Source organism: Diplotaxodon limnothrissa, linkage group LG15 (genome assembly GCF_057381915.1).
Source record: "Diplotaxodon limnothrissa isolate DT_005_m linkage group LG15, D_limnothrissa_male_GT1.1, whole genome shotgun sequence".
NCBI lineage: Eukaryota > Metazoa > Chordata > Actinopteri > Cichliformes > Cichlidae > Diplotaxodon > Diplotaxodon limnothrissa.
In genome coordinates this window covers 22,309,869-22,330,175 of record NC_140610.1, presented here as the reverse complement: position 1 = coordinate 22,330,175, position 20,307 = coordinate 22,309,869, and the positions used below count along the sequence as shown (strand labels likewise).

General features: G+C 37.7%; 1 protein-coding gene across 1 annotated transcript; it reads right to left on the bottom strand.

The window, feature by feature from the left end:
* Positions 1 to 1,942: 1,942 nt before the first annotated feature.
* On the bottom strand, positions 1,943 to 17,424 carry slc30a2 (solute carrier family 30 member 2). Its single transcript, XM_085372180.1, has 8 exons — positions 17,342 to 17,424; positions 8,913 to 9,124; positions 7,918 to 8,064; positions 6,279 to 6,432; positions 5,657 to 5,876; positions 5,248 to 5,353; positions 2,325 to 2,459; positions 1,943 to 2,088 (listed from the first exon to the last, which is right to left on the bottom strand). Exons 1-8 carry the CDS (start codon positions 17,422 to 17,424, stop codon positions 1,943 to 1,945), a joined length of 1,203 nt encoding a protein of 400 aa, XP_085228306.1.
* Positions 17,425 to 20,307: the final 2,883 nt, after the last annotated feature.

Below are 20,307 nucleotides of genomic sequence, written 5' to 3'. Positions count from 1 at the left end.
GATACAACAAATGTGTCTGTAGTAGAGTTTCATCAGGTGCTCCATATTAACATCTGCAGCAGATGATATAGCTTATGCCTCTTATTTATTACCTTATGTTCTTGTTACAGAGTAAAGCTGATGTTCATAAATTAATTGGAAACATTTAATTAATAGCCCAGAAGATAAACTGAAAATTACTTTGGACAAACATCTGCACAGATGCCTTTAATCACGTCAGCAAAATCAATCCCCTGTGGTGCTTTAAAAGTGTTTTTAATTATTTTTTAGCAATTTGAAGAAGACTTTGAGGAGACTGTTCCTGTTTTGTGGAACTTAACTTACACTAATTTCACAGTTGATTGAATTAAAGTGTTTGAGTGATTCAGCATCTTTTTGAAAGACGAAGGGATTTTACTACAATTACTGCCTTTCAATTGTAGAAGACAACTATAAAAAAATACTTGCAAAATTAAAAACGTGCAATTCATCACCCTTCACAATGGCTTAATTTTTTAAAGTCATTTTATCATTTAAAATGAGTAAGAAAGTTGCATTAATCAAGAAGTGGCTGAAAAAAAAATATTTTCAGAAAATTCCTCAGATTTATTTATTTCTTTGTTGTTCAAATGTCTGACATGGGCATCCTTCCTTCTGACCAGCAGAGGGCGACTCCTTGAGTTTCAATGAGGCTTCTGGTTGTACAGAACTCAGTGGAACAAAGAAGCGTCACCTCTCTTAAGTCAGGACCCCAATAAACACTTTCTTTGAACGTCTATTGTCTCATTATCGAGTAACACTTCTTATGTAATGCAACATAATATTAACTTTGTAAACTGTGCTAATTATTAGATTCACAAAGGAAGGATTTACCTTACTGTAGGAATAGCTATGAGCCTAATCACTGTATGTGCTCATTTATTTGGCAGTGTTTTCTGTTTACTTACATTAAGCCTGAAATGAAACATGCTGAGGCGCAAGTAAAACAGAATTGTTTTTGTTTTTTTAAAAGAAACAAATAAAAACTTAATACACAGTGACATCAATAAATAATGTCACTGTGTCTTTAAGGTGTTTTAATACAGAATTTATGGTAAAGTATAACTCATAACTTCTGAATTTTAGCTGGTATGACTGTTCTTAATTTAAAATAGGGTGTCTGATGGAGAACAATTACTATTATTGATCATTTCTATGGATCACTTGTATCTATTTTCAACCTAGTGAGCTTGTGCACAGGCATTTCCACCAAAAAAGTGGTACTTGTGACCAAAAGTGGGCACCATCTCTACACCACGAAATGTCTCACCCCAAAGATGGACATCTGTCATTATGAAGGAACTACCACATAAAGTTATTTCCATGATAAGTACTCGAGTTTCTGCCAGTAACTTTACAGATAACCAGTGGGCTGATTCTTAAAAGGCACCAAGGTAGAACAGAGCAGAACTGGCACCATATTACTGGAAATAAGATATTAGTGGTCCTTAAATAAATAGTATTGTGATGTGATCTTTGTTTTGTTGAGGAAATTAATTAGAAGAGGTCAGATTTTTGGTAAAATGTGTTTTTTTTTTCAGGGCCCTACTTTCCTTTATTCTTGAAAACTTCCTTACAAGCTAGCACCAGCAACCCCAAGGACAGCTTCACCCTGATGATTCTTGTGAAATTGTCTCAGTTTGTGATGGAAATAAAGCAGGCCACCCCTTTTTGAAGGACTTTGAATGAACTGGCATATTCCATGTTAGCATGGAGCTTTGGTATCAGGACTCTACTATCAGCACAAGGATGATTTCACTGTCAAATCTTTTAAAACTTAATGGCAAAAACAACCCAAAAATTCTTTCCTTGAAGGGAAGCTGCTCTGTGAATACATCCCTCACGACTCCAGACCACCAGGAGAGAATGACAATCTGTCTTAGTCATCCATGTCCTGCTGGGTCCAGTCCACTCTGGTTGTTTATCAGTCACTGGGGTCCTGGCAGTGGGAGCAGTAGCTCATGTCTTCAGAGTAGAGCTCTACCTGGATGGTGATGCTGTAGAAACCAAACTTGGTGTGGAGTAAGTCAGTGGCCTCCTGCAGCACAGACTGCTGGTCAGTGCCCTCCTCTGGTGGTGAAACAAGAAGGTAAAAATGAACAGAGTGAGTGTGGTTTACTCTACTGTGGTCTGTTAGGGGTGTAACTCAGAAATCCACATTTCGTATCACAGTTTTCTCTTCCCATATCGGAATATGCCGGCTAATGCTCATCAGCCATGTGGAGCTTTTAATGTCGGGTTAAAGTAGCCTTAATTCCCTGTGCCTCTCACTGTACTATGCACTGTAGATCAGTGTGTTACTTTACCTACAGCCAGGTGAACAGAAACCAGCGCCTGGCCCAGAGTCAGAGCCCAGAGGTGCAGGCAGTGCATGGACTTCACAGCTTTCACAGACAGCAGCACCTCCTTCACCGAGTTAAACTCGATTCCTTTAGGGGACCCTGAAAAACAACGGGCCATCAAAATTAAGACACACCAAGTTAACAGTACGTCTGTGAATGTGTGGCTCACATGCAAACAGTCTGCTTCAGATACACAGAGACTTTGTAGAGCTGATTTTGGCCTGGTATACAGAACAATATTATTCCTTGATAAGCACACAGTGATATATTTTATTTTACTGATCTACAGGTGGAAAAGAAGTCAAATTTGACTAAAATCATGACTAGTTATACAGTAGTTAATTAAAACTAGTCACTAAAACTATAGAGACAATGTGCAGGAGGCATTCCTGCACATGAGACTAAGGTAGTTGCATGACTGCCTTCAAAATTTGTTTTGTGTACTACAATATCTATTCTGAAGATCTTAAATCTGGGAAATATTTCTACGTTAAGATTATAAAAACACTAAAACTAACAGTGAAAGTAATAAAAATAGGCTAAAATTGGACATTTCAAACTATATAAACAGACAAACCTAAAAGGGAAACAAAAAAGTAAATTCAACCCAAAAAAAAAATATAAATGCAAACTAATCATAAATACAAGTATTAAAACTCTGATGTATGTATACAGTATTACATCAGATACATGGCTCTCATGCATGTTATCATTTTGCTCATTGACACCAAACTGTGAGCTTCTTTTCAAAGATGCCCAAAAGCTACTTTGGGTCATCGTGTGAAAGTCCAGTGACGTGCAGAGACTTGGGTGATCTAACATCTCAGGGCATCCCCAGGATGTGACCATCTGTCCTCTTTGTTCTGTGCTAGGAAAACCACAGACGCGTTTCTCTGCTGTTTTACACAAACATGCCATGTGGAGCTTGGAGACATACATATCTGAAGCCATGAATACTTCAGTTAGGCTCCAAATATGTTGTTTTTTGCACTTCTACGTGACATAACTGTCCTTTGCAACATGTGATGTTAACCTTTTTCATACCAGGTCAAAGCCTGACAGCTGGATCCAAGCTGCAGGCATCATGGTCAGAAATATCTCATAAGCTTAATTTAAAGCAATATTCAACCTTTCTCAAAAGAGTTTTTTCTAATAAACAGCATAAACTGATGCAGGGTAGCTGCATGCTTGTTTCTGAGCGTTGACCTAAAACAAGCTGCTGGCTTTAACAACAGTGTTACTGAACTTTATAGGTATTGGTAGGCTGGCGGTTTCTCCCTTTTCCAATCTCATATCAAGCTGAGACACTGAATTTATAGCTTGAAGAGTCAGGAAATAAAAATCAGATTTATGTTTGTTGGATTTTTTTGTGTTTTTTTCTTTGGCTCGTATTCCTGTTTATCTACTTTTCGCGATATCGGGCACCTGGGTACCCATGAATATAGCAAAGGTAGTTTGTGGTGTTTAACGCAACAAAAATATAATTAGAAAAACTGCACAATGTATTTTTCCACCAACTGTGATAGATTTACCAAAAAAAAAAAAGTATAAATTAAATCAAATCCACCAATTTAGTTTTAAGCAGTTTCACCGGGAACTGTGTTGTTGTTTTTTTCATACTAAACTATTGCTAACCAAAAGAAGCATGTAATTGAAATTACAGCAAGGGAGCTGCCATTAATCATTACATTCTGCTGTTAGCCTGAGCTTCTTGTTACCGGCAGTTGCACAGTTTCTTCTGCACAGTAAGGCCTCGATTATACTCTGCTGAAAACACAAACAGCTTGAGAAACCACGGCTGAGCAGTCATTTCTGCTATACGTCTTTAAAGTCAACCACCTGGGTTGCATCCATGTTTGGTGCATTGTAATGCAAAGTCCCTGCAGCTGAGTCTTCACTCGCAGAAAAATGAAGCAGGCATGCAAACATCTGCACAGACCCTCAACTTCACCATATGAAGAAGAAATTTAAGTCACTCTAAGCCAAGCCTAGAGGAGGAGACGCTATAACAGTTATATTTTTATTTCATCTTATTTTATCTTTATTTAGATTTCAAACTGAAAGGGTGTGACAGAAGCTACAGCTTATATAACATCTGCCCTTGATGCCACAATCATGTAAGGAAAATTGTGAACTAGATTTTAAACCTCAGATTTAACACAATAAAAGAAGAAAAAGAAATAATAATCATTCATGTCAAATCCAGCTACAGATGAACCCGTTGTATCGAAAGCATCTTCACATTAAACATTTATCACAGTATTGAAAAATGTATTTTTCTGGACGATCTTTTTAAGAAGTTTCAGTGTGATGCAGGTTTTTCTTTCAGGACAACAACCTTAGGACACAAAAACTGGCCTGACTTCATACTGGACTTATTGGATTGGATTTGTTATAATTCCATTTTAAGAACTTCTGGAGATATTATGTTGCAATTGTACATTTTATGCTTTGAATCAAATTTTTGAACTTCAATGTGTTTAATTAAATTATAATAAATAAATATCAAATTTATTGACTTACAACAGGGTTTGTTATCATTACATGGGTTGTTTTTTTTTTTTTTTTTTTGAGTAACTGCATTATAATTTCTGACAAGAGTTTGTGAGTTTTTCAAATACATGTTTTTCCATTTTGAGCCCACAACGTCAGTTCCCTCCTGCACTCAAAGACAGGCATTTCTATCTGGAGAACCCAGTATGTAGATAGATCAGTGGCGCAACAAGCAAGAGGAAAAACACATATGTAAATCTGGTGTGAAGTACCCCTTTTGCATAATAACAAAAATACTTTATACTTCATGGGAACTATCAGGTACAGTATATGATTCCACTATTAAAATATGAAAAAGTATTTCGAACATAAGAAGCTGTTGATTGTTTAATACCTTCCATGAGTATCCTAAAGACGTCTCTGAGGATAGTGACAGTCGTGCAGAGAACAAAGACAGAAAATAGGAACGTGCAGATGGGGTCTGCGACTTTATACTCGGGCTGAAAGAGAGAAAAGAGGTTAAGGACACTTTAAAGAGCAAGGAAAAGGGCGTCAGATGGTGATTTCCACAGTCATGAGGCACTAAAGTGCTCCAGGCACAAAAACAAGAACATCTTGCAACACAACAGAAATGCTTGAATCTTTCATCCATAATACATAAGAAACCATACACGGTTTCTTTGTACACATTCAAATATAATTCTCTAATGCTCAGAATACAAATATGCTTGTACCTGTAAGCATGTCTTTGTGCTTTTAACATGACTCTGTTTTATATCATGTAATATATCTGTTTATCTGACCCGGAAGTAGATGATGGTCGCCGCCACCATGACGCCGACACTCTGCAGCAGGTCTCCCACCACGTGGATGAAGGCAGCACGGACGCTTGTGTTACCATGACTGCCGAGGAGGGCGTGCGAGTGGCCATGAACCACGGGGCTCTGACCATCCTCGTCGATCTGGTGGTAACCGCTGCCGTGAGCGTGGAAGGTGGTCGAATGGTGGAGGATGTACGCCATGCTAGAGAAAGGAAACGAGACAAAGGGTCATCAGTTGTATTCGCATGCCTTGCTTCATGGCACTCAGGAAACAGATGTGCTCTTCTAAGATATGACGGAATACCGTCATATCTTAGAAGAGCACATCTGTCCATCATTTTTCTCAATCAGATCCTCCCTTTTGCTTCTTGCATCTGGTCTCATTAGACCGAGATGTCAGTAGAGGAAATGTGAGTGAGGTCGCCATGGTTACAGCCATCTTTTAAATACTGTCTATGGTTTTTGTTAGTAAAATATTTGTAATTTTTTTTATTATTAGTAAAAGTAATGGTAATATTATGTAATGGTGTCAATAGCAGCAGCATACATTGAGAGCAAAGTTTTTACAAGCGTTAATATACTTTTAAAGGTGTGAAGCACTCACACAATATTGACGATGACAGCACAGCCAGAGGTGACCAGCATGACGTGTCCATCAATCTCATAGTCGTTACGTACGATCCTCTCAATGGCCAAGTAGACCAGAGCTCCAGTGACGATCCAGATGGACATGACGGAGATGAATGCCCCGAGGATCTCTGGAAGAAGAAGAAAATCATGAACCTTTATTACTTTATTGTAGTCATGCAGTTCATCACAGATAATAAGGAGGCACATCTACTGTATGCTGCTGACCATATACTTTTAAAATTAAACTGCTTCTTCTGAGCTTAAACTAAACTGACTTTACTAATACGTTGATGGCCTCAATCACCAGTTCCCTGTCTTAGTAAATGCAAGTTAATGTTCATCTTGTAAATGATGGTCAATATAGCAGGCTACGCTTAAACTCTACACCATATGAGCCTCCCACTGTACTTCAGTCAGAGTCATTACTTGCTCAAAACAAGTGGTCTCAAAATAGCAAAAAGATTTCAGATCAAGGCTTTAAAACAGGAATTCATAACTAATGGATGATTTCATAGATGCCAAGTCTGTCTTAATAGGTGTTTGCTTTTCCAAGGGTTGAGGCTAAACACTGCGCTCTCTATAATCTGTATCTGGAATCTGTCTATATAATTTCTCCTTGTGTAAGCCACCACGTGAACATCATGCACCTGATATATAGGACAAATCATTTAAATTAAAAAAAGGATGAACACAGTATTTTTTCTTAGTATAAAAATGCTCCCAGGAGAAGGTTAGCAGAAAATCGATCTATCCATTTTCTGCCACCTGCATAGGACTGTGTCATGATACTAGCAGTCTTTACAGAAATGATCAGGCCTCCCTCTCTACAACCACAGCTTCCAGCTCTTGTGACACTAAAGTGTTCCCAAGCCAGCCGAGAGACATGATTTCTGCAGCGTATCCTGGGTCTACTCCAGGTCCTCATCCCATACTATGCCAGAAACATTTCAGCTAGGAGGTGGTAGGTGTGTTACTCAGATAGCCAAACCACCTTAATTGTCTCCTTTCAAGGAGGAGAAGCAGCAGACTGACTGCAACTAGAAATCCCGTTGATAAGAATTATGAACAAAGTTGGTAACAAAGAGCAACCCTTTACCAAACTGCAGCACCACTGGACTCTTGGAGAACCAGAAGGACATGTTTAAATGCCTTCTTCACAAAACACATCAAAACTGAAGGAAGGCCACATCATTTCTCCTGAATCCAAAGTTTATACTGTTTAGATTATTCTCTCCTGTATCTTGGTGTAGATGTTTTCAGGCAGGCTGATGAGAGCGATCACTTGAAGATAGAAAACAGCCTCTAGTTCCTTTTCTTAAAAAGTGAGATCATCAATCCAGGCTGACATTACCTGCCCCAACCTTTACACAGGGATACACCAGGGTGTGCAATCAGGATAGCCACAATACATCTAGTGACTCAAGCAAGTTGAGGCCATGTAGAGTTTATTTTGCCCATGTGCAGTTTACATGGACAAAATAAAGGAAAATCTACACAAAATAACTCAGGCCCAGGAACTCCTACAAATGACCAGCAATATAATGCATATACGAAATGTTTGTCTCCAGCATCCAGTCGACATGAAGCTGAAGCTGAATTCTTATTATTCTCACCTGATCTGTGCCAACCAAAGTTCATGGTTTTGGTGGGCGGTCTGGAGGAGATCCACAGGGAGAACAGGCTCACCATCATGCTGCCAAAGTCTGTCAGAAGGTGGGCCGCATCAGTCATGATGGCCAGGCTGTGGGCCAGGTAGCCTCCTGTAAATCAGGAGGAAAAATGACACTGGGCACAAATGATAATGTATATGAGCCAGGAGACTGCGTTTATAATAGTCTGCTTAGAGATAAGGAAAGACACATAATCCAACTCATGTCACTTTTTTTTGTGGTATGTACATAAATGTTGAATACGATATCCAAACAGAACAGAGCAAACAGAAAGTGTGAAGCTGTGTTTATTTTCATTCACATTTAGCTAATAAAAAAGATTTTTATTAAAAAGTGTGTCGTAGCTCGCCAACTGTGAAAGTACCTGCTGGGTAATAACATCTCTTTTAATAGCTTTTAAATACACCCATCTTAGACACTCAGAGGTATATTAAACATGTGATTTAAAGCCTCAGTTGCCTCAGGTAAAAGAGCGATTTTATTCTTTTAGATCATTTTAAATATCCGTGCAACCAGCCAGTGAATGTCAGCCACCATTTTATTCTCTTAACAGTAAAAAAGTTACACTATAAAAAGAAAAATGAACCTACACTTTTACAGGGAAATAAAGGAGTTCCTCAATAGTTCACCACTGAAGCATTTCTTGCTATGATGCTTATAATGATACTAACGTCTGCATGAACACTTGTCTGCATGATTTTTTTGCTCCTGTCAAAAGTGATCATTTGGTCAAATGTAATAGCTTCCTATGCTTAATAAGTGCTTATAACCATCTTCTTGTCATAAGTATTGTGTCCCACACAAATCTCCACACTTTCTGGTGTGTGAATATAGGGAAGTTTATTTATGTCCAAATGGTTGAGAAGGCACATAACAAATTAGGTCACCATTCAAGCTGCTTTCTTTTCTCATTCATTTCTTTTCTTGGTGCTTCTCACCTATGACCTCGCCAATCATGAAGACGAGGCAGACTGCTGAAGCGATGTAGAGTTTCTTCTTGGCCAGCAGCTTGTCCACGCTCTCCTCGCATGCCGACGCTTTGGGGCCGTGGCAGTGAGTGCCGACGGGTCGTTTCAGCTCGATGGCGCCCGACATGCCTCCATTCTTTAAAGGGAAGTCTGAATAATGTTCTTTGGAGTCTGGAAAGGAGCTGCAGGGGGCAGAAAATAAACAGTAGTATATTTTCACAGCTTGAATGAGTGAGCTTGCCATGAAGGATGCTATTATCACTTAGCTGCTGCTGATCAAACAATGTGACCCTCAAGCTGTTCCTCCTGAAGAACCTACCTATGATGCACAGGGCTGCCATTATAATCTTACACCTGCAGTATTGTGCTGTTGCTCTAGCTTTCAGTACCACATTTAAACATACTTGGTTACATCACCTGTATCAGCTGTAATGTTTGATTTTTTTCAGGTAATGAATGAACAGAGTTGTTCGCTGTGGTTTTTGATGTTTCATTTGTTATATATTTTTACGCATTTGTTTATTGTAAAGCTTTTATGTGACCTTCCCTGGGAAAGAAGGAAATTAGCAATTTTGGCATGTTTACATCTCACCTTTTTCTGCATAATGATGTGAGTTACTTGGACTATTAAATAAATAATAAATATAAAATAATAAATATGAGTGTTGTCACAGAGACAGTTCCCAGTTCAAACCCTAACTGACAAGCATGCTGGGTTAACTGGTAATTCTACACTGATCATAAATGAGAGGTAGATAACATGTGCTCCAAAGCTCAGTTTTAATGCATTGTTAAATGAGGTCAGTGCAAATAGAAAAGCACTATATACAGTATAAATATTATAAATCATACTGGGCTGTTCAGACAGAAAACATTATATCTGACGATGTGAGCTAGTCTGCAGTGTGATGGGTGCATTTAAAGATAAATCTACTTATTAAGAAAAAAAAATATTTTTGTATCTTCTGACCGACATGTCTGTTAAAACAATGTAATTTCAGCCTTAGTAAAACCCCCTGTCCGATCTCATGGAGGCCGGCTTTTTGTCCATCCTTGTAACAGCAGCACAGCTGAGGTGGGGTTTTTTAGCTGATGTTACAGCGCAGCAGATCATCTTTTGATAGAGTCCCCATGGTTTACAAAGTGGAAACCTGACAGAGTGCATCGCAGTCAGTGTTCACTTAAGTGAAAGAATGGTGTGCCGTTTCGTTCGATGAAGAACCCATTAAAATCGATTCATGTTGACAGTGAAGGAGGGTGAACAGACTGCCCTGTTTTACAGTCCAGAACTTCACGTCACGACTGCTCCTGAGTTTTAATAACTCATAAGCGCTCCATCTTAGGTCTTGTGCGTTGTGTTGTTTTCTATTCATCCAGGTTACAGCAGTGTTTTAATTGACAACAAATTTGTGAATGAAAGTCATATCTATCCAAAATGTTGTAAAACAAGCAAACAACAACAACAACAACGAATAAACAAACAGCAAACAACAACAAAAACCTTAAGAAAGTGTAACAATCCTTTGACAAGCAAATTATAAAATTAGTGCTTCTTGTGTATAATAAATCAGACTGTAAACTTGAAGCCAGACACTGCCCAAACATCAAACATATAACAACAAATAGATAAATGTTTTTTTAATACTCCATCCATCTATTTTATTTACCATTAATCCTATTAGGACTGCCAAGGTTTGGAGACTATACCTGTTGTTTGGCAAGAAGAAGGATGTACCCAGTACTGGTCACCCATCAACCACAGAGATTCACAGAGACAACAGACAACCATTCAAACCCAGTACCAGGTAATTCCAAAGGAATCTGAAGGAAGTTGATTAGAATACAAAAACATGTGTACACTGGACAATCTTTTGTCTTCAGAACTGGCCTGTTTATTTGGTAATTTAGTAAATTAAAACAGTAGCAGTGGTAAAATAAATAATACTGTAATCATTTAATAGTTGCCATTCTGTTCATTTTGCACATAAATACAGAATCTTTTCATTTAACACCATCTTGCCCATCTACAATAAGATGCTTTTCATTTGAAAGTCAATTTTTCAGTGTTCAATCGGGACATTACAGATCTATGTATACTTGAACCCTAGCAAGATGCAGACCCGACTGGATTACTGCTGAGAATAAAAGAAAATGCTGACCTTTCCATTTATTTTCTATCTTTGTCTCTCTCTCTTACACACACACACACACACACAGGTTGCTGTTCTTATCATGCGTGGGGGAGGATTCGATGATGTGACTAATGAGGTGGAAAAAAGCTAATTTGGCCTCACTTGAGATAACCAGACACACACTTTAATGTCACACTCTTCACACAGGAGATTGCGAGCGCTGTACGATTATCACACACACACTCGTCTTCGAAGATGTCCAACCTCAAAAGAAGCAGCCAGGCGGAAAACAGATTCTGTTCAATTATACCACCGGGACACGAGAGAAAACCACAAACACACACACACACACACACACACACACACACACACACACACACACACAATGAAACCTTGGGGTGATGATAAATTCCAGAGTGTGCAGAAAAAAAATATCCTGTTCAAAAGATTCATGCAAAACATCCTCAGACATTAAACACACTGTGTGGCCTGCAGCGCAACATTGTGGGGGGGGGGGGCGCCTGTTAAGCAAACATCTGTGCCATTAACATCTGTAACCCTCCTGCCAAATTCAAACATAACAAGATTTTTTTTAATCTCTTTCTGAAGGTAAACTGAACAACAGTGAATGTTGGTTTATGCATGTGTACATATATGCTAGTATATGCATTTGTATATAGGTGTGTGTACATATATATGGATTTCTTGTCATCTTATTACTCCATTTATTTTAATTTGTTCTGTTTATTTTGCCTACATTATCCTTATGTTCAGCACTTGTTCAACACCTGATGTCTTTTAAACATGCTATACAAATAAAGCTGATTTGACTAAAGGTGGACTTAATGGTGGTTTTACATTTATTAAGGGTGAAATGTTTTTGTTTGCACTTTCTTACTTTCTCATCCAAAAATCCTCATGAAGTTACTGCTTATTTTATTTGATCTTGGTAGTAAATTGCATTGTTCTTTTGGAAACTATATGGTTGTTGGTCAGCACTCCTTAATCAAGTGGCTCCTTGGCTTTAAACACTGAAAACACTCCCAGCCAACCGCAGTAATACCGCAGCTGTGCCTTAAACTGGCTCAGTAGCATTCAGCACTAATTTGTCAAGTCAAATAGTCAAATCCATTAATTAGGTGGACATATTGTGACTGTAATATTACCTGCAAAAAACACCCCCAGAGAATTGAAAAAAGTGTGTTTAAAATGATATTTGAAATGCAAATACAAGTTTACAATTATGTGTTTTTTGCAGTCTATTTATTTCAAAGTGGTGACGATGTTTTGACCCTGGTGGTGACTGGGCTTCAATTCTTTTAAGAAATAAAAACAAATTTGAAGAAAAAGCTTTTATGTTTGTTTGTAATGTGTATTTTCCTGTTCATGCATTTTATGTGTAACACTACAGACCTTAAAAAGAACAAAAGTTGTACAAACAACAAAAAAATTTATTGGTGCATTTTAGTTTTTGCTTTCAGCGTTTAGTGCTAATAGTCTTAATGTTTTTAAGTCCTTTGGTTTAAGTCAGACGATCGCAGGTCAAACATAACTGTGTCTGAGCGTTTTCAGTAGGAGAGATTGCTCCTCGTGTTGACTCTGCAGGGGGGGGAAAATAACACAATGACCAAAATATTCATCGAAACAATCAAAAGTGTCGTCACTGAGACGTTCCCTGAGTGGGATAATTCACTCAGTGGTCTGTATTTAGGGATTTACAGCCCTCTGCTGACCCCGCCTCACTTTTGGTGTCTGGCATCAATGATTATTTTTCATTTAAATACAACTAACATAAGCACAAGAATGAGATGGTACTATAAACTGCCAAAAAACCTGCTTCTGCACTCCAAATATAATAAAAAAAAAAACTAGTAATTATTAATGATACATGGCTCATATTCCTCTGGCAGTCATCCTCAAGTACTTTTTTCACTGCCACCCTTACAAATTGACGATATGGCAGACCCAAGGAGTCTCCTTAAGATTATTAACATTAGATTTTCTTTTCAAAGTAGATTTCATGTCTTTGTCAATACCCCACAGGGCAGGTAAGCAGCGTTTATTGTTGCCCAGCACCGGCAGCACAAACAGAGAGAGAGACTCCTCGGGGAAAAGTCAGTGATCTGTGAAATGAAATGAGATCTTGGAAGTCCAGCGGGGGAAAAAAACAAAATCATAAGCATTTAATTACAACTGCAATCTGCTGTATCAGAACATCCCGCAGCACTTTTGTTAACAGACAGAAGAATCTCTGCAGCGAAAAACTACTGAGCAGTGTTTTATTTTTACAGATATGCATATTAATATTTCAGCAGACAAATCAGTGGAGTACAGAATGAAAGTGATTATCATCTTATTATATCCTCATCTTTTTGTTTTATCACTTGTGATGTGCAGGCTTTAGTAAATAGGCAGTGTCTATATATATGTTTGTGTGTGTGTGTGTATATATATACACACACACAAACACACACATTACAGTGTTGTAAATTTGTGTTTTATACAGATGCTACATTTGTTTCTAATATTTTAATTAGAGGTTTTGAAAGCTTTACACTTGGTGAGATCTTGGTCAACAGTCCATGTTTTTAACCTTAATAAAAGGCCCTGGTTTTATCCAGATGATCCGGCTTTTTTATGTAAACAAAAACATTTATTTTTAAATGTTTGTGAATGACCCATGAGATTTGCCTTTGTTTTTCCCCAGAGAGAAGAAAGGTCCACATCAGTGCACCATAAGTCATGTTTACAGTTTACGATGATTTCACATCACATTGCAGACCGAAGTCACATTTCCTTTTCATCACTGGTCTTCAATCTGTAATATTTATTCTCATGGATTAGATTAAATCCCTAGTGACACGCCTATTATGTTGTATATTAAAATGTATATTAACAGAATTTGTTTTCAAACTCTCAATAAAATCCAATATGGTCGCATCCATTAAAATGACAACCACTTGATGTGCCTCAGCCTTGGGACCTCCCACTGAAATACCAGGAATAGGAATTATTTGCTTACATCAGTGGTTTTTAAACTGTGGGAGCTGATACAGGTGGAGTCTGACCAATCAAGGAAAATATGCAGTGGACTAAAGTTAAATAGATCTGGTTTTTCTGAAATTAAATGTGCTGACTATTATTTATTTTTTTCAAATTCAAGTTTTCTGGGGTGTGGACCTTTTGCCTTCTTTTTTGTTTTCTGGGCATGCCAGAAAACATTAAGTAACCACTAGTGTACATTAAATACTTAAATACCCCAGTTTCAATGCATCTCCCTCTGGTGGTCAATGGTTCACTCTTCAAAAATGGGACTTTTGAGTTCTGGGAGATTGAAAAATTGTTGAGATATGTATGACAGCTTGTTCCTGCCACATAAATAAATAAATAAATACTTACTTAATTTTAAGTTTTGAGTGATTTTCTCAGAAATTTGAATTAGTTCAAACTTTGAGATAATCAACCTCATATTTTGACATAATAGCTGAACTCGGTGTATCCAGAGATGCCTAATTTAAAAAAGAATACACATACACCTATTGCTTATGTTTCGTGCGTGGAAACCAAAGAATCACAGGCCTGCCTCCAATGAATACAGCACATTTAAAGCAGTACTGTAGATGCCTTTTAGCTATAACTACTCCTGCTTGGTGCTGAATGACTTACTGACATTTGACTGAAAAACAAGAACAAGAACAAGAACTGCTGTGCCTTTAATATCAAAGGTTTTAATCTCCTGATTTTGGCTTTGACTAAAAATGTATTTTAATGGTCAGAATTTATTTTGCACATTTACTCTGATTAATGACAAACATTTAACAAATCTGCAGGAAGATGGAAACAGCCTTACTGAATCCACAGCACCATCAATTGGTCATCAGAGTAGTTACTGATCACTAAACGGAGTGAAAGATTTTTTGTATTTCTTTTTAACCCTGGTAACCTCAGACTCATGGCTAAAGCTTGTAAGTGGTCCACAAAGCAAAGTTTAAACATCATCAGCATAGCCATCAGTTAGATGTTGCAAACACTTTAAAAGTGAATTACATGGACGGATTAACCTCATTAGAGGTACCTGGGTAAGGATCAGTTGGCGCATCCCTTCTTTCCTCCTCAAACAGTCAGGCACTTACAAACAAATACTTTGAGTTTTTTTTTTTTATCTCAACTTACTAATTAATCATCCAATCACTTTTGTATTTGTTACTCATCCATGTTAAATTGATTTGTAATGATCTTTTACTCTATTTTCTGACATTTTATAAATGGATTAGCAATCATTGTTCCAAACTTATGCAAGCTCTTTTCTTATCATTTTCGTTTTTACTATACTTGAAAAACAAAACAGCAGATTCAAGCTGATAAAACAGAACTTCGGGTTGAGCCCTCCGGTGATATTTGGCGGTGGAAATTAAATGAATTCTAAGTGATAGACTGAGTAAGTCTGACTTTGGAATCCTTGGATGCTCGTATTTATTTTATTAACTTTAATGCTAATGTTTACATCTATTCCTGTGTTTTTGATTACGAGTTCTGCTGATTCTAAAATACATCAAAAAATACTGTAGAAACATTTGTGAACAATAAAGGTCACTTTACTGCCAGCTGGGGAGGAAAATGCTAAAGGTGACACTATTAACACATGCGTGCACTTGCACAAGAACGGCGCAAATGGTGCATGAAATCCCAAATGTAGCGCCATATGCACATCTGTCTGTGTTTCTGAACACTTCTTTGAATCCCAAATGATCAGTAGGCCTATTTCACTTATTTCTACAAAATCATGTTAGAGCAATGTGCTTTTTTATTTGATTGATTCAAAATACATAAATAAATACAATACAAAGGCCCTGCAAGTTCGCACTAATATTTGCAAGTAACTAACCCTGTAAAACACGTGTTTCCCACCCGGTGGAGCTTCCCTTTTTCTTCTCCTGCTTTATAACGCGTAAAGTTTCTGCCACCTTATCTCTTTTTAATCGTGTTGTATCTGGAAATTATCTTTTAAAAAATAAATAAATAAAACAGCCAGTTTTAAAGCGTGAAATCAAAGGCATCGATTCACTTCCACCAGCTTCACTGACTTAAAAACAGTTGATCAAAGAGGTGGAAACGTGCATCATGAGGGCCTCTGAAGGCTGAAAATAACAGATAATTCTGCAGGATTATGATTAATGGCTGAGTGGGCGATTGCATTTGATTTTCCTCACGTATTTCATATTAAAGCGAGAGAGCGTCTCCACCTGTTTTTTTCTGCAGCGCGTTGAAAAATCACCAGGTGTGTTTCTGCAGCAGTCGGCTGGATGTTGAGCAAACAAAGCTGATGCACATGTTTGCATCAGCTTTGACTGTGAGCATAAAATCGTCTTTTTTTTCTTTCATTTGCTCCGCCATCTATATTTTAAACTCGGTGGTTTTTTAAATTAAATTATTAAAAGTGGTGTTTTTACACGTGGGCCTCTTTAAAATCCTATACAACTTATTTCTATAATGTGGGAGCTATTTGTTAAATACGCCAGAAAAGGAGCGCATTCCAACTATGTTTTAATATTTTTATTATCCTATCCTACAATTAAAAATTCGAACCAGCTTTGTGTATGCTTTTTAGTAATATTCTCTGCTGTGTATTTTTTGTATCAGCAGGTTTAAGCACCTATGGATTGTGTGTGTGTGTGTGTGTGTGTGTGTGTGTGTGTGTGTGTGTGTGTGTGTGTGTGTGTGTGTGTGTGTGTGTGTGTGTGTGTGTGTGTACCCTCTGTGATTGCAGGCTGGAGCCTCTGCTAATGGCAGATGATGAGTTTTTAGCATTGCTCAGTGAACTGGCCCCGGGGCCATTTGTCACAGGCTGTCCAGAAACAAGCCAAGCATGGAAATGAATTTGTTCATTCACATAAAACAACCCGTGAGAGCCAAAGCCTGCTCAACGTGCACTATAACAACCACTCTCGGTGCGCCTTCATTACGCACGTTTATAAGATAATGTGCAACAATAGTGGATTCTTCCTGCATCTATCTTAAAATTATAATTTAAAAAATAATATTTTGAGTTTTCTATTAAAAATGTTGATGTCCTTAACAAAATCTGCTTACTTGCATTTTTCTTTAAGTGTCAGCAAACAAAGAATTGTTGTCGCGCCCCCCCCACACACACACATTTTATACACAGTTTATGCCCCAAAATGACTAAATGTGTTCACATAACTTCGTCCTACATGTGGTATTATTCTTCATGCGGCTGCAGTGATACGAAGCAAAGCATTTCCCCACCTTTGCAGTTTTAGTGAATATGTCTTGGCATTCTTCTCGTCTATGAGGTGAGATTTTTCCGAATTTCCAGCATTATTATCCATTTTGCAGCCAGCAGTCAGTTGGTGTCCTGTCCGAGAGGCAAAAAAGTACGACTTTTTTTTCTAAGGTGAAGATGATGCAGGTGAGAATCGACCGCTCCGGTCTTCCTGTTGTGTAGTTAGCGCGGGGAAAACTCAGGCCGAGACCTCATTTCTGTGAGCGCAGAGACTTCAGTACAAACGAGGAAATTCCTTCATTGCAGTGCTGAGAGGCAGGAGGAGGAAACCACATGCGGCTTTTTCTGAGGGAGGTTTTAATTTGGTCTGAGTTGTAGGTTCGAACGTGGAGCTGCAGCGGCAGTAACGAGGCACACAGCGCGCTGATCACTGCAGCTGCTGTGACTGGACAGCAGAGATACCTGCAGCGCAGAGCCTGACTGATCACCCGGTGCACATCATTGGTGAATGCTAATGGGACGAGCGTGAAAGAAAGTCAATTAGCAGAAAACGTCAGCTTAAAAAAAACCCCACGCAAATATATGTGTATATATATATATATTTCAGATCCACCGTCACATTTTACATTCATTACAGCTTTATTTATACATATGAAAGCCAAAGGACATTTCTGTGCAATTTCTGTGTTTGTTGTTAGACAAAGGGAAACAGGACATTTTAGGCGTAACTCTAAACAGATGGGTAACAATTAATAAAATAGCTCTTATACCTAAATTATCATTATGTAGCTATGGATGAACAAATAAATAAATAGATAAACAAATAAGTAAAACATACGACTAAAGTAATACAAGGACACAGTCATATATACTAATATCCTGTACATAAAATCTCAGTTAGTCTTGGCGCCAGTCTTTTCATTCATGTCCTCTGTAGTGAACTCGCAAATCCTAAAAAGTTAAACTGAAAGATCCTTTCCCCCTCTGTTCTCAGGAGGATTTCATATTAACATTTTCGCAAAATATTTGTTTGCTTCTAAAATTCTAAAATAATACTTCTCTGTATACCTGCAGGTTAATGCGGCTCTAACTAAAGAAGAATTTGAATTAATGAGCATGCAAAATCCTCTATTTTTGAAATGCGTTTTATTCATTACACAGCATGATACGCTAATTATTTTAAGTTGTGAGACTTTTCTTGTAATTCGTCTCAAATTCAGCACTACAGCGCTCCAGTGCTGCGTTCAGGCTCCAATGGGACAAACGTAAATTTTCTGGATTTGCAGAAACCTGTCTTTTTGTAATCACCACCTGGAACAAAAACTAATTTTTACTACTATTTGGCAGTGCAAGTGGGATTTTCTTTTTCATATTTTAACTTTCACTAATTATTAGAATATTTATATCTAGCCTTACCCTTGTTTTCCCAAGAACTTTTCCACATATCTGAATCCAATTGAAAATAATTTTAAGTTATTCATGGCCTATTTTAGATTACTCTGACTCACCACAGCATCTTGTGGTGCAAACTAGTATTACTCTAATGTAATATGTGGAATATGTGGACGATTTCAAACTGTTTTAAACACAGAAATTCACCCAAAATGCTTTTAAAGTAAATTTAAACTACCTGTAATCAGTCAGTGGCATGTGTGCATCTTTTTCCAAGCGTAAAACAAAGACTTCCAAGCGTGCCTTAAACTGCCAGTTTACAATGACAGTCCTTGGCAAAACAATGACAAGACTTTATTTGAACTTAACAATTTATTTAAATCTTTGTATAAGCAATTATTTCTTGTTCTAAACCTGTATTTTTACCACGTAAAAGATTATTTACTATGTAAGCATTAACGATAGAATCTGTTAGCTAAACAAAATAGTTAATGTTTAATTTACTGTAATAATAGCACAAATCAATTCATTATTTTGTCATAGTGGCAAACCAGCGAATTAAATTAATCACAAAATTGACCATTAGAACTAAGACAAAAGAACAAGGTAACCAAAAAATTATTTTAAAAGTTATTTTAAAATTAATTATATTAAGAACAGGAATGATGTGCGGAGCTGTTGTAACTACAGAGGAAAAAGTTTATGAAACTATGAAGACAGCAAGACAGTATAGAGGTGTGCGATAAGTGGCAGTTGAGGTCAGGCAGGAGTCTTTGTGGACTGTTTGCAGACAACATTGTGATCTGTAGTGAGATCAGGGACCAGGCAGGCAGAGGTATGGTCTGGAGAGAAGAGGAATGAAAAGTGAGTAGAAGAAAGATAGAATGCATCTCCAAATGACATGGAGACAGCTATAACAGCAAAGCTTCAAGAAGCAGGAGTAGGGGAGGTAGATGAATTTAAGCACCTGGGGTCAACCATGTAAAGAAATGGACAGTGCACAAGAGAGGTTAAGAAGAAAGTGCAGGTAGGGTAGGACAGGTGGAAACAAGTGTCAGGGGCTATTTGTGACAGAATGATAGTAGCAAGAGAGAAAGGGAACGTTTACAAGATGGCAGTGAAACCTACTATGATGTATGGCTTGGAGATGGGGATCCTGACAAAAAGAGAGAGAGCAGATTGAAGGTACTAACATTTTCATTGGGGGCAACCACAATGGACAAGATTAGAAAGAGGGACAGTTCAGGATGAGCAGTTTGGAGACAAAGTTAAGGAAAGGGTCAGATGGTTTGGGCATGTGCAGTGGATGTATAATGAATACACCGGACAGAAAACCTCAGAGGAGATTAACGGGTGCGAGTTGGCATGAGAGGAGGATGCTAAGAATAGGGTGCGATGGAGATGATCCACTGTGGCAACCCTTAATAGAAGTAGCTAAAATAAATAGAAGTCTTTAAATACATTATTAGTGTTTTTTGTTGTTGTTAAATTTAAACCAGGAGATAGTATTTCTTTTATACTATCCTCGAAATAATTTTGGAAAAAAGTTTCGGTTTTTTTTCTATTACCTTGAACACAATCTTAGTTTACGCCCGCT